The 17,920-nt window shown below is 38.4% G+C and overlaps 1 protein-coding gene across 2 annotated transcripts in view; it reads right to left on the minus strand.

Moving 5' to 3' along the window:
- Positions 1-1,138: 1,138 nt before the first annotated feature.
- Positions 1,139-17,920, minus strand: part of MALT1 (MALT1 paracaspase) — a 35,160-nt gene continuing 18,378 nt past the window's right edge. Inside the window, exons 5-17 of one of the 2 annotated variants that reach the window (XM_053448172.1) lie at positions 15,167-15,333; positions 14,546-14,645; positions 12,252-12,296; positions 10,175-10,204; positions 9,406-9,429; positions 8,570-8,773; positions 5,753-5,930; positions 5,231-5,305; positions 4,213-4,340; positions 3,270-3,419; positions 2,576-2,733; positions 2,155-2,280; positions 1,139-1,597 (exon numbers count right to left, since the gene is read on the minus strand). In XM_053448172.1, coding sequence (XP_053304147.1) covers positions 1,238-1,597; positions 2,155-2,280; positions 2,576-2,733; positions 3,270-3,419; positions 4,213-4,340; positions 5,231-5,305; positions 5,753-5,930; positions 8,570-8,773; positions 9,406-9,429; positions 10,175-10,204; positions 12,252-12,296; positions 14,546-14,645; positions 15,167-15,333 — 1,745 coding nt within the window. In that variant the 3' untranslated portion in view covers positions 1,139-1,237. The remainder of the gene's footprint in view (positions 1,598-2,154; positions 2,281-2,575; positions 2,734-3,269; positions 3,420-4,212; positions 4,341-5,230; positions 5,306-5,752; positions 5,931-8,569; positions 8,774-9,405; positions 9,430-10,174; positions 10,205-12,251; positions 12,297-14,545; positions 14,646-15,166; positions 15,334-17,920) is intronic. The other variant, XM_053448173.1, reaches the window with a different exon arrangement.

Consider the following 17,920-nt stretch of genomic DNA (forward strand, 5'->3'; position numbering starts at 1 on the left):
TGCTGAATATTGCAATAAAAATGGACACAAAACTGTAAAAAAAATCTTCATGTTGTGCTAACAGTTTGAGAACAGGTCTCCTTCCTAACTGGAACGAAGGTTTGGAATACTGACACTGGGAAGGGAAAAAGAATACGGCAAATAGGACTGACCTTAAAGGATATGGGAGCAAAGCAGCAAGGTGCAGCCCGACCTGTAATATATCCAGCCAAAGAACACACAGTTGGCCATGGAGTATTATTATTATTATTATTATTATTATATATAGTGCTGTACAACGTGGTATGGAAACTGTAGATAAAAACACTCACTACTTACTTGGCCCTTGGTCTTGCCTTGATTTAGACTATATCTCCCTTACTGTATTAACTTCTACCACTTCTGCTGGGAGGCTCTTCTGCTTATATTACACCCTCTCAGTAAAGTAAAACTTCCTTACATTACATATAAACCGTTGACCCTCGAGTTTTGGACATACATATCGCAGTACCTTGGAGGCTTTCACTTTTCCTAAAAAGCCAAACAACTGCCTATACTATTCCATGGTAACGTTGCACTGTATGTTATTATTATTATTATCGTTTATATAGCGCCAACAATTTACGCAGCGCTGATTTTATACTTTCCCCAACTGAGTAAGTGCCTATGCTTTATGCACTTTATATTGAGTATATATATATATATATATATATATATTATATTGCCCCTTTTATTCTTAGCTATCAAGTACAACGGTACCATATTCTAAGGGGGAGAAAATAGAGCCCATAATTTTTAATGTATACATCAACTATATATCAGGTATTTATATAGGGGACTTATGCATGGTGTAGCACCACACAAATGTATTTTGGGGGCATTTATTGTTAACTAAAGTCACTTCTAAGCAGAAGTGGCAGCAGCAATACTGGGGAATGGATCATCCACTTGGCCAATCAGGGCTCCCGTTATGACACTACTCAATGGGAGAGCGACCCCTTTAAACTGTGGAAGACATTGCGGAGCTGGCGTGGTCCCCATAAGATGCATTAAAAGCATCTGGGATATGACGTCGTACACTGATGCTCCACAGTGAGGAGTCTGGCCTATAGGAGTGCCCGAGGTAAATATTTCATGAGACATAAACTGCTATTAAACTGGGGTAGTTGAGACACCTAGAACACCGTTATCACTGCTTTCAGAGGGCCAGTGAGGGGTTAATCACAATACTGAATATGCTATGTTGGCAGATTTTCTCTTACATTATGGAAGGAAAGTCGCTGTATTCATCAGCATTCTCCTCTGGAATATTCGGTGATGTTGAACATTCCGGTAAGTAACCCAGTCTAGAATCTGGACAAACCCTAAAGTACATAGACTGCGAATAGCTTGGAGGTTGAACGTAGCGTCTTTGGTGTGACGTCGCCCCGAAGTATTCAGGGACGTGACACGGGCTGTCCGGAAACAGACAGCTCTTTGAGCATGGATTTTGAATTCCAGAATGAATATCCAACTTTGAAATTAGCGGTCTTCCTACGTCAATTTCCTTGTGTTCGTCCAATATGTCTTCGATGCCGTGATACATGTAGCTTAAACATACTGTGAATGTCAGGTTTTCCTGAAAATGCAAACATTTTAACATTTAAATACATAAAAGGATTTAACAAAGGAAGAGGTAAAAATATAAAAGTAGAGTGTCAGAGGATAGCTTAGGTGTTAGAGGCTAATACGCTATTGAAAGACAAGACAAACGACAAATGTGCAGACTAGATGGGCCAAATGGGTCTTCTCCGCCATCAAACTGGGACATAAAATCCAGGTAATTACATTAAATAAAATAGGTTTTACTTTTATATGTATAACATGAAATCATTTTGAGAGCAAGAACAGATTCCAATACTTTCACGCCAAACATCTAAGCTGTCCTATAAGCATCTCTTTTGCCTGCCTCATGGCGAGCGTAGCCACAGTCCAACCCAACTTCCACACTTAATTTTGGGATGAGCTGTAAGCCAGGCATACACCTGCACCAGACATTGGCTTTTTAATGGTTATCAGCCTATAGTGAGCGGCAGGAGCGTTAAAGGGACCGGAGGTTTGTTTAAGGGATAGGCAGGAGATGACAATATAGGGTGAGCCATTATCAGAAGAAGACGGACAAGTCTGCATACCAACCTTTAGTGTCTGCAAAGAACTGAGACGGGTATACAGGCAGTGCTTGGGAAGGTCTTTAGACACCAAAAAACTCCCGGTTTCCTCCGGAGTTTGTTTATTTGCTTCTTTGGGGTCCACGTATAAGTCCTGTCAAGTAATCATTTGAAAGAAAACTATTATAAAGCCATTATATTTTTTTTCTTCTATGGGATGATTTTTTGAGTGATATATTTAACAAGAAAACATACAATTTACATTTTTTCCCAAAACTAGATTAATAAATCATCTGCTCTTATGAGGGGTGTATGTTTTTAATCATAGCTTACTACTGTACATATTTTTTCTTTTAATAAGATGAATTAACTCGTTACATTTTCACTAATTCTTTGGCAGGTTTTTCTCTGTCATTTACATCAAATTACATGAAAAAAAGGTTACTTACCAATGGGAAGTTGGTGATATTTGCATTGCAGTTAATTATATCGGACGGCTTCTCCACTATCCTTGTGTAGATAATCAGGACGTTGGAAAATTCTGCTGCAAAACCAAGCTGGATTTTAACCCCACATTCAAATTCGATGCACATGCTTTCTGGGAGTTCTAGAAAAGAAATGACGTTGTTATTAGTTACACGTTTGGCCTTAGTGTCTACTTCCAAAGCTGGGCAATTTTTAATATTAATTTCCCTCTAACTACCAGGGGATGATGAGACTTTTTGTCCAAAGACACATGGATCTGGCATGGCAAATCTTGACCCCCAGGGAATGAGGCCATTTACTATGTTTGGAGGAGCCATAGTTCCATCTTAAACAGAGACGGACATTCTTCACAATAATTAACCACCCGTAGAGGCTTTACCTTTATTCTTTTTAGATTGTACATCTTTTAAATATTGTTGATCAGAAATGTTATTCTCATTCTATGTACAATCAGATTAAGACTGTGGGTCTCACCTTCATCTTGATTAGTGCAATTTCAGATATCTTGAACAGCTTGAACTTAATGGATTTATGTCTTTTTTTCAACCTTATTATGTAGCTATATAGACAACAATTCCTATGATGCTCTCCCTGTCCTATTTATGGAAGTTAGAAGATCTGGAATGCCAGATGAGCTGAGCTACAAACGCATATTACCATTAGCCTTTGCCCACTGTAGGTTACTCTTGGAGGATTCCAAAGAACAGGCCGATTGTTGTATGCGGTCAGTTAAGGCCCTTTTTGCTGATAAGCTGCTGCGGATTTCCAGAGCTTGCATCCCTTTAGTTAGCTGGCACCGGCCCATGTCTGGAAGAAATATAAGAAGAATGACCATTAGCAGCTGCTCGCACCAGGAGATGTTGGCCAACATGTGAGAAAAACGTTACTGCCGTTGGAATATGGAATTGCCAACACGCAGTGTCTTTCCCCACATGAATTACAGAAACCTCTAACATGGATCGACACCTTCATAGCTTTTAGCACCAATAAATGTATTATTAAAATCTATCCACAGTTTGACGTTTTCTTATGAATTAAGGGTAATTGAATTGGAATCATTTTAGTTGGAGTTTCAGTAGCAGGTGAATCAAACCCTGAATCACAAACTACTTCCCACGTACGCTCTTAGTCCAACTCTAAGTCAGAGTTCCCCAGGTTAAACTGTAAGGGCAGATCATATAAATCCTATAAACTAGTTATATTGGTTTGTTTAGCAATCGCCATAGCAACCAATTATATTTTCCTGCTAATTGCTCTGCTTCTACCACTCTGCACAATAATTGTTCTTAACAGATAACCACCATACCTGGAGGTCACCCTTGTCTGAGGGAGTGGCTTTGGGAATGGGTGTGGCAACCAAGGCTTTAGTGGGAGGGAACTGGGTAGGGTGCAGTGGAAAGTGGGTGGGGTGGAGTGGGCATGGCCAAACACAGCTCTTCCGCCCAGAGAGAGAAGAAACCGATGTAGAGACCCGAGGAAGCAGGGCTGTTCCCAGATATGATAAATGCTATTTTCCACTTGCAATGTCTCTTGATTCAGACATAATGCTGATTTCAATTTGTAAGCATTGTTAGTTTTTTTAAGTAAAAACATTCGCTACCTTCTGCAACTTGGTCTAGTAGAACAGTGATTTTCTTTTCCTCCAAAAGGCGCTTTTTCAAGAACTTCATGAAGATTCCATTTGCCAAATCCGAACGTTGGATTTCAAAAGCTTCTGCTCCTTGACACCTAAAACAAATGGGGATTTAGTGTATGTTTCTCAGGGAGACAGGTCCGAAGTGGTGGCAGCCCCTAGGCCCACCATACTATGGCCATATCAGCTTAAACTTCCGTTCCAGGGAGTTTAGAATGTTTGGAGGGTACGGAAGTATTATATTGTCCTGCAGCCACAATAAAGTTTAGATAAAACAGCAGGGCAAAACAGAAAACATGTTTTTAAACTAAATTGTATAAACAGGCAATAATTGTGTAACAACAAAATGCTACCTAAAAGGGAAAACAATGGTATGAGAGGAACACAAGATTATTCTTGCTTGGGGTGTCCTAGAGCAGGGGTGTCCAACCTGCGGCCCTCAAGCTGCTGCAGGACTACATCTCCCATACTCCTCAGCCAGCCCCTTAGCTGAAAGAGCATTATGGGAGATGTAGTCCTGCAGCAGCTGGAGTGCCAAAGGTTGGACACCCCTGCCCTAGAGGCTTAATCATTCTACTTGCAATTCCATATACAACCACTAGAGAGTACTAAAGATTTTAGGCAGCATTTACATTATGGTTGGATCCTTTTTAAGCCCTTTGCTCATTTTGTAAAAAAATACTGTATCATCCAGTCCTGCGGACCACAAATTCACTCTAAGCAGCCTTATCACTGATCAACCTGATCTTCAAATGAGGGCAATGTTTGAGGTAAATTACCACTTGGTCACATAGTGGTCTGAGGTTACCGCAGGCAAGAAGAGGCCGTAATAAACCAAATCGCTGATACTGTTTTCAGAGCAGTATGGGCAAAAAAGGTCATGGGCTCAGGAGTGAATTTACACTTTTAGACATTTTAGGAGCAATAAGGGAAGTATTTTCTCAATAATGATATACAATAGCCAGTAAGCGGTGATAAAACTTACGTAGCGTATCCAAAAACGATGTTAGCTGTAACCTTCAGACTGTCTGGGATCACTATGGTGTCATCATACTGATTCCTACAATAAAAAAACCCATCAAATGTTATCCTAATCAAAGGTTGCTAAAGGGGCAGTCCTTATAAAACAAAATAATCAATACATATGCAAATATATGATAATTTGAAGCTATATTCCAAGAAGGTACCGCCACGTAAACAGATTAATCAGAGTAGACTTGTAGGATATTAGATGCATGAAACACAATGTCCTGATAAAGTTATTAGGTTAAATTTAATTTCTAAACAAACTTTAAATCATAATCATTGCATATCTCAATTTATATATAATTAAAAACTATGTATACACAGATGACATGCAGCATTCTCCGCTGTGAGAACCTATAATATATTCTTTATCAATGAATGAACCGCGTGAAAATTGTAAATAATTACAAATGTTACCAGGATAATGCAGGGTAACGCATTAATACTATCTGTAACGATGATTCCTAAGAGCAAAACTCACCGTTTTCTACACATATCCAGTAGGAAGACGTTAAGCCCCGTCTCTTTCTCCTGCATCAGCTTCAATATACTTTGCACACACATACAGTTTGAGGATCCGTAGGGTTTGGGTGCATCTATAGGCACCATAAAGCTGTTCCCATAGTTTTCATATCCATGGCCTGCATAATATAACAAACCTAAAAGACAAAAAAAACAGTGTATGTAGGGGAGTGTGAGCATGAATGTATGAAATTAGTGTGACTAAAGGACTTCCAGTTCACCTGTAATTGCATTTTATGTTACACCTCCCAATTATCTCCCTGGTACCCAAATCCCCACATCTCCCTTTCCTCCCCTGATGCCCCTCTTTTCGTTTGTTTGCTGTGTATGAGAGGATCACACTGCTCTGCAGCCTCAAAAGTCACAATAATGTGTATAAAATACATTGAAATAAACTAAAACACATCATTATCTTTCTAATTGCCTTACTCAATAATAAAGATCCCTTAATAGGTCACAATGCCATGTAAAGTGTTGCTAAACCCCTGCTCCTGGCTACACTGCTGACTTATCCCCTTTTTTCGGTCCCCAAAAGTCTCTTCTTCGATGGACCTTGGAAGTCTTTAGATACTTTTAGATGCTTTTTTCTTTGTTAGCCCAATAAAAGATATCAACTTCAACTAAAGACTCAGACTTGGTCCAACATAGCTATAACCAATTTTCTGTCTTGGTCCAATAAAAGGCATTACTAACGATGGAGAAGTCTTGGCAAAGGGCCAGCTAAACTGGCAGTTTTAATGGGAAATGTCCCTTTTGTACTAGATAATAAACACCTGTGCCTGTCATACACAACATGACGCCAAGGAAGCCCATAAAATTTCTGGCAACATCAGTGTCACGCATGTAAAAGATTACTCAACATTGGAATTTCACGATACAATAAAATGATCCATCTGTTTAATTCTTTTGTTTTGCCTACTTTTCCCACCCTTTAATAAAAAAAAAATCAGATTTTATTTTTTTTAAAGAAATTGATAGGTGCTTTCTCTCTAAATCTATGCGCATTAAAGAGACATACAGTACTTAAATAATTAAACGTTTGAATTAGTTAAAATGGTGCTAATTTTTCCCGTAATCAGTATGTCAGACAGCGTTCCCCCACCCGTCACCTTTGTTTCAGTGAAATAAGCGACGTTTCACTTGTATGCGTCCAATACATTCCTCACTAGGGCATATCTACCCTTTCAGGTGGTTGGGGGGTAACCGGAGTGGGGAGGGGGGGTCAACGGATATGCCAAACAGCCCCACGATTCTGCAAAAGTTGGACAGCGAGGCAGCTGGAAGGGACAGCAGGACAGTGCCCAAAAATCAGAACTGTCCCACCAAAAACGAGATGGTTGGGAGGTATGCCAAGGGCGGGGTTGAGGACTGGACCCTGCTGGTATCCATTCACGCCAATGGCACACTAGCCATGCCATGGAGACATGAAACCTTGCAGAGACACTGTGCAGAGCAACAAGAGCCGCCAACCATAATAGACTTTTTTTTTTTTTTTTTTTAAAGGAGCAACTATGTAAAAATTAAATTACGGTAAATGACATGACTGTTCCTTTAAGCCAACTCGGTTGACCTCAAATTCCTTGTGTGCAGACCGTAAAAGCATTTCGTTGTGGAAAAACAAACAATACTACATAGTTCTTAAAAGATTCTAATCTATTATCAACAGTGGATGATCACATAATCCTTGCCGTGTATATATAATTATCTTGCTTACCGTATGTAATAATATTTAAAGATTATAATGCTGTGTTTATCATTGATTTTGAGCAGGCTGTAACGCTTATCGGAATTTATTTTTTATCTACGTAGCATCTCTATATAATTATCTTGCCAGTGTCATATTATATTATTGCAGAAGTACAGTGCTACAGAAAATCATATAATACAATTGTGAAAGGGGACAGTATAATTACATATTTTTATCCAATTTAACTCAAATGGGAACGGTTAAACTTTACCCTATCCAATGGCCATAAAAAATAACATAGAAATGGCATATTTGTAACGGCTTAGCTGTTTTTAGAGATATTTTCTTTTAATAATCTTTTTGCACATTTCTCATTCATTACACTACAATTTATTTATGGAGCGTCAGTAGCACTAATCCCTTGCATTTTATTTGGCATCGTTCCGAATACTATAATTGATGGGGAAATTGGAGAGGAGACATCGCTGTTTGCCTTTTGTACATTCATAGAGCGGCCATGTTGAACTCTATAACAAACAAAATCTCATATTTTCTTTGGAATGCATTGTTTTTTTTATTTTTTCTGATTTTCAATTTTGTCAATGATATTATTACCATGGCAGCAGGCAACCATACTAAACTGCCTGCTCCGTGTACTGATCCCTGCCTGTATCTCTCTATAGCATATGCCAAATGTGACTTCTATATTAACTTCTAAAAGTGATTATGGGATTAATTAAAAAAAAATAGTAGCATTCATTTTTATGTTCTTATTTTTGAATGTTCTTTCTAGTAACACAACTAGTGGGTTGACGCCTCTATATAAAATCTAAAATAAATAAAAAAATAAATATACTGGTATATAAAAAAAGAAAACATTGGTGCAATATGTAAGAAAAGCCAGAAGAAAGAAAAGGAAGTAAATATCTCAACCAAGTTCCTCAGGCAATTTGCAAAGCTTTACCACAGGAAGTATGTGGGTACTAGAATCATGCAAAGCAACCTAAAATTACCAAAACATCCTGTAAGTATAGTAGTTAAAATGAACTCTCATTAGGATATCAATTAAAAAACAAAACAGTTACTTACCATAAACTCCTTTATCGAGTAAAAGCAAAAATTCTTTCACAGCATTCCTCATTTCCAGCTCAGTGAGATCAAGTAGAGACACGACCTTAAAATCGAGTTGTCTGAGTAGATTAGTGAGTTCGTAGACATCCACCATTGGAGCTTTGAGCTGAGTGTGGTTCTTGTAGGACATATTCCCAATGAGTAGTGCAACCTTGTCTGTGGCTGAAAAGATAAAAAATAAAACACATCTTGCCTTCACGAATGAAGAAACGAGACACGCCTGATTTTCGAACTCATGAGAAAGGGACTGCGATGGCACGGGTTGGGTAGACTTTCCTCTAAACGAGAGGCGTCAAACTCTTGGTCTTCAGGGTCATAGCCGGGCCAGTTTGACTGGTGATCCATGCACGGGCACTGACAGCTCAATAAAAATGGCAGGAACTGATTAAATCAAAGCAAATATTCACCTAAATCCTGCTCTGCTTCTGGATTTTAATTTCGGCCCAACCACTCTCTCATCCCTTGCGTATTTTGGTAAGTGTCAAATAATCATAAAAGAAGAAACGGTAAAGCAGCTCTGTTGTGCCGTTAAATGAAACAGTTCCATCTTAAAAGTTATTGTTCTTTAGAATATTCACTTTTATGTTATATATAATTACTGTATAATTAAGCTGGTTTTTAGTCTTACATCACATATACATAATACTTGTGGTCAACGAGGCAGAACCTGTCTCCTTAGACAACATCTTTCGATGCATTTTTTTTTAAATTCATGTATAAAAATAGTAAATGTTATGTTGAGGTAAATCCTATACACGGAAGTTAGTTGTTCATGTAACGTTGTGTATACTTACCAAAAAACGTGTCTTCTTCCTTCTCTATAAAACAGATGAAAACAAATTAATATCCAACAGAATGCTATAAAAAGAAAAGATTTGCATACTCAACGCTGTATCCCCAAAACATTTGGATTGTAACTAGGTGTGGAGGAGTCTCCGGTAAAAGCCCAGGAGTCATCATACTGACCTTCCACTGAGCATGGACCCAACCTGATGGCCAGAAGCAGCTGTCCAATCAGGTCAGCCTTTGGGCCGCTTAAGGGATTTTCTGCCAGTGTGGCCACTTCTAATGGGATATCTCAACATGGGTCTGTTTCTAAAAATAATAGATGGTAGCCTTTTTTGGGGGGGGGGGTCGTGATTCTGATGTGGTCTACAGGTGGCCAATGGAGGGGTTCCAGCAACACTGCAATTGCATTTCTTAATATTCCTATCCAAGTTCCACAAGTAAAGTATTATTTTAACCAACAAGAACCAAATAATGAACCTAGGCTTACCACAAAAAGTAAGAAACAATGTTATTGGATCACATGGATTTAGCAAAGCCTTTGCAGTAGGAGGTCCTCAAGTTTTTTCCTAAGATCAAAAAGGACAATTTGCCTGGGGCCCAATTAAGCTGAATTAAAAACATTTCCCTAGATTGTGGCAAGTTTTTACTGCTGCGTGTGATCCAAAACGTGTGTTTGGATAGATGTAAAGGGCAAGACAAATAACTGTACTATTTTAAATCACTAGATGACATTTGTTACTATATTTTTAAATAATTCTGTCATTCTTCGCTTACCATCAATTTCAAGGACACTCGTTAACTCCTCTAAAAAAAAAAAAAACATAGTATATTTGGTTAAAACTGTATATTTTTGGAACTGTAAAATGATATTGTTACACAATGCAAACAACTTTGTTTCTGCATGATCTACAGGAATTTACAGATTATACCGTGTATTCCTTGGTCTCCTTAGTCCCATATATATATATAATAATGGCACCACTCACTTAACCTTTGCTGCTGCTTGGTTCAATTAACAACAGTATTTTATATACTATACATATTACTATATTCAATTTATATTTACAATTTAATCTTTCAAAATAATTCTCCATAATATTCTGAATAGAAACTAGAATATTTGGCATCTTTAGTCTAGAATTCACTGAAGCAGTTGTTGGCCGTACAATTTTTTTTAAATAAATAATTATTTTGATAAATAATATTTTCTTAAGGGCATAGAAATTATTATCAGTGTTTTGCAACAGTGTAACAAGATTAATTTCATATTAGCATTAGACTGAACAGAAAAGTCACACCTGGACAAAAGCTGATACTACTCATGCATCAGGTTTATTACAAGTTTTTCCACGCATTATTAAAAAAATACAGTGATAATTAGCCAATCAAATTGCAGTTAATAGACCCAAACCAAGAGATACTTTACGAATAAAGAAGCAACACCTTGGAAATGTAAGAAGTCTTTCACCAGCTGCAAATTTGGATTTATGACAGATTTTCACCCAGCTATTTCATCTTTATATTTTTATATTTTTCATCTTTATAGCTTCATATTTATATTTTTCTCCTATACAAATCAGATGTTTAGAAAATATATCTACCCATATGAACGTCAAAAGAAAGATTAATGAGGCTTTATTGGAGGTGAAGCTAATTCTACAAAATTATTACTAATTAATGCTAAATACTAATTGGAAGCGCTTAATCAATTGCTGTAGTGGGGGTTGGACAATAAAAGGTTGTGGGATAGTCTGAGTTTTTCAAGAAGGGGCTGAGTTGCTTTTAATTGTAGACTAAAAGTTTTAGTTTTAATAGACAGGACTATAGGGATGACCAACAAACTCTTGGAATGAACCTATATAAATGAATGATATGGACAGTACAATGGAGCAGGAAGAGTGCTGGAGAGGACACTAATGGGTTGAATAAGGACATCTGATATAGATGGCACTGGAATTGGCAAGGCTATTTGAATGATGAAGACCCAACTGGTTTGGTGGATGGTTCTCATGGTCTGAGCAAGGTTAATGGATGATGAATGAATGAATATGCAGCAACTCACGATTCTAAAGGAACATGCTAATGGATGAAGAGCCAAGTGATGGTCATTGCTGGACAGAAGATTCTGATAAGGTGGACAAGGCTGCTGAAACAGCTGTCTGACATGTTGTAAGTACGGAAGAATCATAGAGGCCAAATGAAAAAAACAAACCTTTATTATAAGAATTTTCTGGCTAGAGGGAATTTGACTGCAATATGTAAATAGAAAGTAATTAAATTAAGTGAGCTGGAAAACTGAGCAGCTTAAAGAGACAATCTAGCTCTTTAGAGTCAACTTTACATAGGCGCAACTGGGCATTTCTGTTACTTTTAACTCATAAAGATTATTAAAAGGTAAGACTATTGTCTCATCTGGAGTGCATGTAATATAGACTGAAATATGTATTTTACGTACACAAGGGGGCTGGGGTGATCTTTTAAAGATGCTGTCCCACTGTAGACATTAACAGGTCTGTCATTTTATTCTTTAACCTTTTAGTTTCTATGGCAACCATCTAAAACAGTCTGCCTGAATAAGGCTCGATTTTACAAGATCAAAGAATTATTTCTGGCAATGGACATTCAGCAGTAATAGGATGTTTCTTATGTTACGTTTAGTTATCTTTTTTGATCTTTTGCTGTATATGTTTTATGCATTCTATTTTTTTTTTTTGTTCATTTCCACATTATAGCGTCGACTGCTTGTTGTTCTGTAGCAAAGAAACGTAGAGAATATCTCAATGAGATGTTAGCAGGGTGAAATCGCCAAAGATCCAAAAAAACATGCACAATATCTGAAATGTTACGCTACCTTCTGTGCATTCCACCGCAAAATTTTTCCTGTACTGTCCAGATCCTTTTATTTTAAGAGAAAAATATCATTGAAAGACCTGTTTTGGTTTAACGCAAAGGCTTTGTTGAAAAGGTGACACAGATGCAAATATGGGAAGTGCTGGAAAGCGCGTCGAATCTCCTAAAAGGCTAAATAATCATTTAAAATATTCAAGCCAGACTTTGCTGTCCCGCCTCCAAGAAGTAGCACATTTAAAATAAGATAAAAAATATATATTTGTGCAGAAAAAATAACAGTTCTTTCCTTGATCTGGTACTGACCAGTGCTCGTTAAATATGGCTTAATTCTTAATCAATAATTATTTGAACAGGCTGAAACTGAAACAGTACCAGTGACATATTCACCTAATGGATTTAACAAGGGGCAATTTCAGCCCAGATTCTGCTAAAAAGCAAGCTTTTGCTTAAGAATTTGCTGAAATGGGGGCATCATTAGTCTTTGTGCATGTGGTGTTAGGGATGGAAAAACTGATCCCTGATATTTTAATACAAGAAATATTTAGAATTCTATATTATTAAATATAACGTAATACCAGATAGCAGAGATCTTTATTCTTATAGTAATCAAGCAATATAGATCCATCTTATATAGACAGGGAATAATTCCAGAAGCAGCGGCATGAGTTAGAACAGCGAGACAAGCAGGACTTCACGCAGGCAATGAGGGGTGTAGTATTTCACCTCAATGCCTACATTGCTTGCACAACATATACAGTTTTTTTCACATTTGACATCTTTATACTTGTGCGTGATATGGTAAAGCTAAGCAACAGAAGCACACTGTTACAGTAGTGAAATATTCATACACACTTCCTCCTTTTAGGAAACCAGCATTATTTTTAGACGTCTCTTTGAATTCTCAGAAGGCTTAGAAGCTGCTTCCATCTCCTAACTCTTTCCCTATCCGCTAAAGCCGAACACTTAGGGCTTTATTCACTAAAAGAGGGAGTTTACAGGAGAGCTGCGGTGTGTGCGTTATTTACGGTCAGAGGCACTGATCTCCTACAAGAAGAGCTGAGCTGGCGAGTTACAATGATATAACACACTTAGTAACATATACTAACATTCCTACACACAGTAACATACTTAGACACACTAACACACACTCACTCAGTAACATGCTAAGACACAGACACTAACATACTTAGACACATACATTAGACACATACATTAAGACACACACCTAACCTTTACCTTGGCTCTTCTGCCTCCTGCTCCCTCGCGGTCCTCACATGCTGGCTGCATCTGAGTGCCAGGAAATGAAGGCATATCCCTGCGCTCAGATGCACTCAGTGTGCGGGGACTGAGTGAACTTGGCCTGGCGGTATACTGCCTGGTGGGGAAGGGTTTGGTGCCGCTGATGTTCGATTGCCACCTTGCAATGCAGGGGCTGAGGGACCGGTGGAGAGTGGTTTCAGTGGAGCTGGTGAGGCGCTGGTGACAGCTCTTCCCAAAACCCTAGGTGCCAGAAAGGGATTTCCGGTCACCATGGCGACCTGGTACCTGGGGTTTGTTGAACCCTGGTGAAAGTTTAGTGGGTCTACATGCAAATCAGGTGGTCTTCTGAAATTTCACTAGCAGTTATGTTATGAAGATCAGGGATTCCCTGACAATCAGCAGTCCGGAAGAAGTAGTGTTAATACTTGGTACTCAACCAAGATTCAAACCCTGGTTTATAAGGGTTCTGATACTGGCTGCTGCACCTACGGACTATTGGGGTGGTTGAGGAATGTTTTCAGTCTTAAGGTTATTAGGCTGTGGGATCCTTGTGTAGCTCCTTCCGCTGCAATCAGTTGCCTCATTATACCAGCCCAATAGTCCAGAAGTACTGCAGTCAGTACCAGGTCCCTGACGGACCAAGGTGGGAATCCTAGGTGAGCACAAGATGTTGGCACTACCTCACCCGGACTGCTGGTTGTTGAGGGACCCCTTATCTTCATGACAGTTTATTAAATTAGTTCTGGGTCAAGCCCTTTTTAAAATAAACATGTATACTCTGATGACCCCCACGATCCAAAACAAATCCAACCACCCCTTCCGCAAATTCCAGAGCTTTACTGCCCTCACTGGACCCATAGATTCTCAGATCGTAACAGTGGCACCTTGCCTGTAAAAAAAACAACTACGGATACATACCCTACACATGTACAGCACCTATGTTTACAGTACTGACTGCACCATACATGTGCCACGGGTATTACATAGATATTGCAAATCCAGATGGTTATTGCAATCTATTTTCAAAACTCTTACCTAGAACTTCCACATCAACCTTAATACTGTCTTCAGATTCTTTTCCGCTGGTTACTTTGCAATGGTACACTCCACGATGTTCCACCGAGACGCTCAAAACCTAATACAATAAAAAAAAAATGATGTATTTAACAGTGTGATAGAACAAAATGTGGTTTTGCAGAGTTAGTGAGAAAACTAAGCCAAAAAGGGAACTTTAAAGTTTGTGCAAAATGGAATTTTGTTATTTTTCTGCGGAAATCAAAGCTTAGAGTTGAATGGCACAAAATGTGCGTTCGCAGAGCTAGAATTTGGCGTTTTCCACATTTATTTTACATTCAGGTTTCTTTTGTAAATTTTCAGATGCAGACTTGAATGTTAAAGCGAAGAGGCTTCATTTGTTAGCGATTACATGCTTATTTTGTCCAGTAATCAGCTTTATTTTAGTTATTATTTCAATGTTGGAGTGATAATCACTGGACACCAGTATATGTGCTTTAACATAGTAGGCCTTGGCGTGGTTTGGTTGGAGGGGTTTTTGGTGTATTTTTCCTTTTTTGGGGGGGAGGTGCATCGTTCGATTCTTGGTGCCATGTCTGCTAAGTTACACATTTTTATTAGATATCCCGTTTCTACGCGTACCGTGTACGGTTTGTTAGTCTCATCCTGCAGCGCCAGTCCGTTTCGGTACCACTGGTAGGTAGGAAGGGGCTTCCCAATTGCTATGCATTCCAGAAGCAGCCTGTCGCCTGTGATTAGTTTTTGTGGCTTTGGCTGGGTATGGATGTGGAGTTTGTTGTCGGGTATTCCTATGAATAACAAGACGGTAAAATCATTATTTTTAGTAGCCTCCAAACCTAAACATTTGCCACATTTTAGTAACCATTCAACATTTTTAAACACAACAAAAAATCGAAATAAAAATAAATCAAAACCAACCAAAAACGGAAATCGAATATCAGCACTGCCCTACGCCTAACCCTGTCCTTATGTCATGTCCGTCCATAAGCCGGTAAACAGAGTGCGGTTCTTTTTGGCAGGAGATCACACAAGAAAAAGAGCAAGGTGCGGTATCCGGTCACAAAGCCGAGGTTGAGGCAGGCTGCCAGAGTCGCGGTTTAATAGAAAGGCAGAGGGTCTGGTACACAGGTAATCCAAATAGTAAAAGAACGCAAAGGTATGGGGAGTAGGACCAGCCGATACATGAGCAAAGTGTATAAGGAGGTCAGGGTTTATGTACCTTTGAATCATAACGTTGTTTTTTTAAGGAGTTATTATTCACTGCGGTTTAGGGCTCAGGGGGTGTTATTTAATTCATACAACTGAATTTGTAGAATCTTGAATCACATTTCATAAAACTATTACCAGTTTATACTAGTTATATGAAAAAAATAAAATACTAATTAATAATAATGCTGATTTTCTCGCTTATACATCCCAACGTGTTTTGCATCGCTATATATCCTGTACTGATAAAAAAAACTCCTTCGCATGGCTAATTATTACAGAGATCAGAGGTTCTCTCTACCTCTAGTGCAAAGATCAGTTCCAAACTTAAATAAAACTCAACAGCAAACAATGGAGCGCATATACATGGGGGGAAAAATAAATACCAATAGTGTAATATGTAAACCAAATGAAAATTAAATAAAGTGTAAGATCCACTCACAAACGGGCTGGATATATGAAGCTCATCAAAACGGACTCTGGATAAACTTGAATATGGGAAGCTGTAAAACCAAGGAGAACCACAATGGTGCAGTATCTTAAAGCCGCAATGGAATAAATCAAAAATGCACTTACATCAACGAAGTGGCACAACTCAAAGAGTAATGTGCAAATGCCTGATATATAGGATACTCCGGTAGACAGCTGTAAAACATCAAATTTTATTGGTCTCGACGCGTTTCGCCGATAGTACGTCGGCTTCTTCAGGAGACAATAAACCAAACGAATAAAATCAACTTAAAAAACAAAATGAATTAACCGTATAGATGTCTGTAGTCCGTATTATATGGGTGCTTCCGGGTACGTCATCGCGTTATGTGCGTCGAGGAACAAGTCCTGGCAGCGTCATCACATCAATGCACAAGTCCTGGCGGCGTCACCACGTCAATGCACAAGTCCTGGCAGCGTCATCACATCAATGCACAAGTCCTGGCGGCGTCATCACGTCAAAGCGCGAATCCCGGCGGCGTCATCACGTCGATGCGCGTCATCATGTTATTCCCTGTAGGTGTCCGTGGATGCCTTTACTCGCCGTTGCGGTTATCGCACACGGCAAACGAACGCCATTTACAAGTTAAATGAAGAAGGACACAGCAGCTTGCTCACAGGTCCCGATACGGAACGTTCCCAGGGCACAAACACGGACATATTCCCTTTAGCATCCCACATATGTAATATTTCGAATAAAAGGATTAAAAAGATTAAAATCAGAAACATGCTTTGTTTGTCTTTTTGATAAATATACCTAAAATCAAGAGTAAAAAGGAGGATTAATCTATTATAGACAATATTAATATTAAAAGGGAGAGGATAATCACTACAAATCCCAGGTAAGTAATAAGTGTAATCATTCAGGTAGGTGATAAGTGTAAATCCAACAATATATATTCATAAAGTGCATTATATTATTTTGTTTTGTTTATAAATTTAAAAGTTCATTATTTTCTCATATAAAGTGCATTCTTATTTAGTGCATTATTATTTGTGCACTGGACAATTCATTATCGTCCATATTTGATAAATCTCATTTCAAATAAATAAATGTGAAAAAAATCAAAACCAAAAAGTGCAACGTGCAAATTCAAAGCTTATAAATTCATACATTAAAGTGCAAATTTTTTTTTTTTTTATTTTATTATTCATTAATAAACGCAAGAATATCAAGATCGATATTTAAACCCCCTCTTTTATGTGTCTGAAATTTAAAGATCCATTCCGTCTCTTTCTTTGCCAGCACTTGTTTCAAATCTCCACCTCTCCAATGGGGTGCCACAAGATCTATTCCAATCACCCTAAAATCAGCCAAGGAAAAATCCTTACAGGTGTTACAGTGTTTGGGAACACTGTGTTTCACGCTGTTATTGCGAATACCCCCAAGGTGTTCGAGGCCTCTAACTTTCAATTCTCTTGTGGTTCGTCCGATGTACTGTATGCCACAGCTACATTCCAAGAGGTAGATAACATTTTTGGATCCACAATGAATAAATTGCTTATTCACTAGGGGCAGAACGCTCGGGGCTAAAATTGATTTTAAACTTTCAACTTTCTTATAGATTATATTCGGTTTTTCTGGGAGGTGGTTTTTTAAGACGTGATCTTGATGTAAAATGGGCCAACATTTTTTAATTGCCTTCTTGATCTCAAACGCCTTATTATTATATTTTGTTA

Source organism: Spea bombifrons, chromosome 1 (genome assembly GCF_027358695.1).
Source record: "Spea bombifrons isolate aSpeBom1 chromosome 1, aSpeBom1.2.pri, whole genome shotgun sequence".
Classification (NCBI taxonomy): Eukaryota; Metazoa; Chordata; class Amphibia; order Anura; family Pelobatidae; genus Spea; species Spea bombifrons.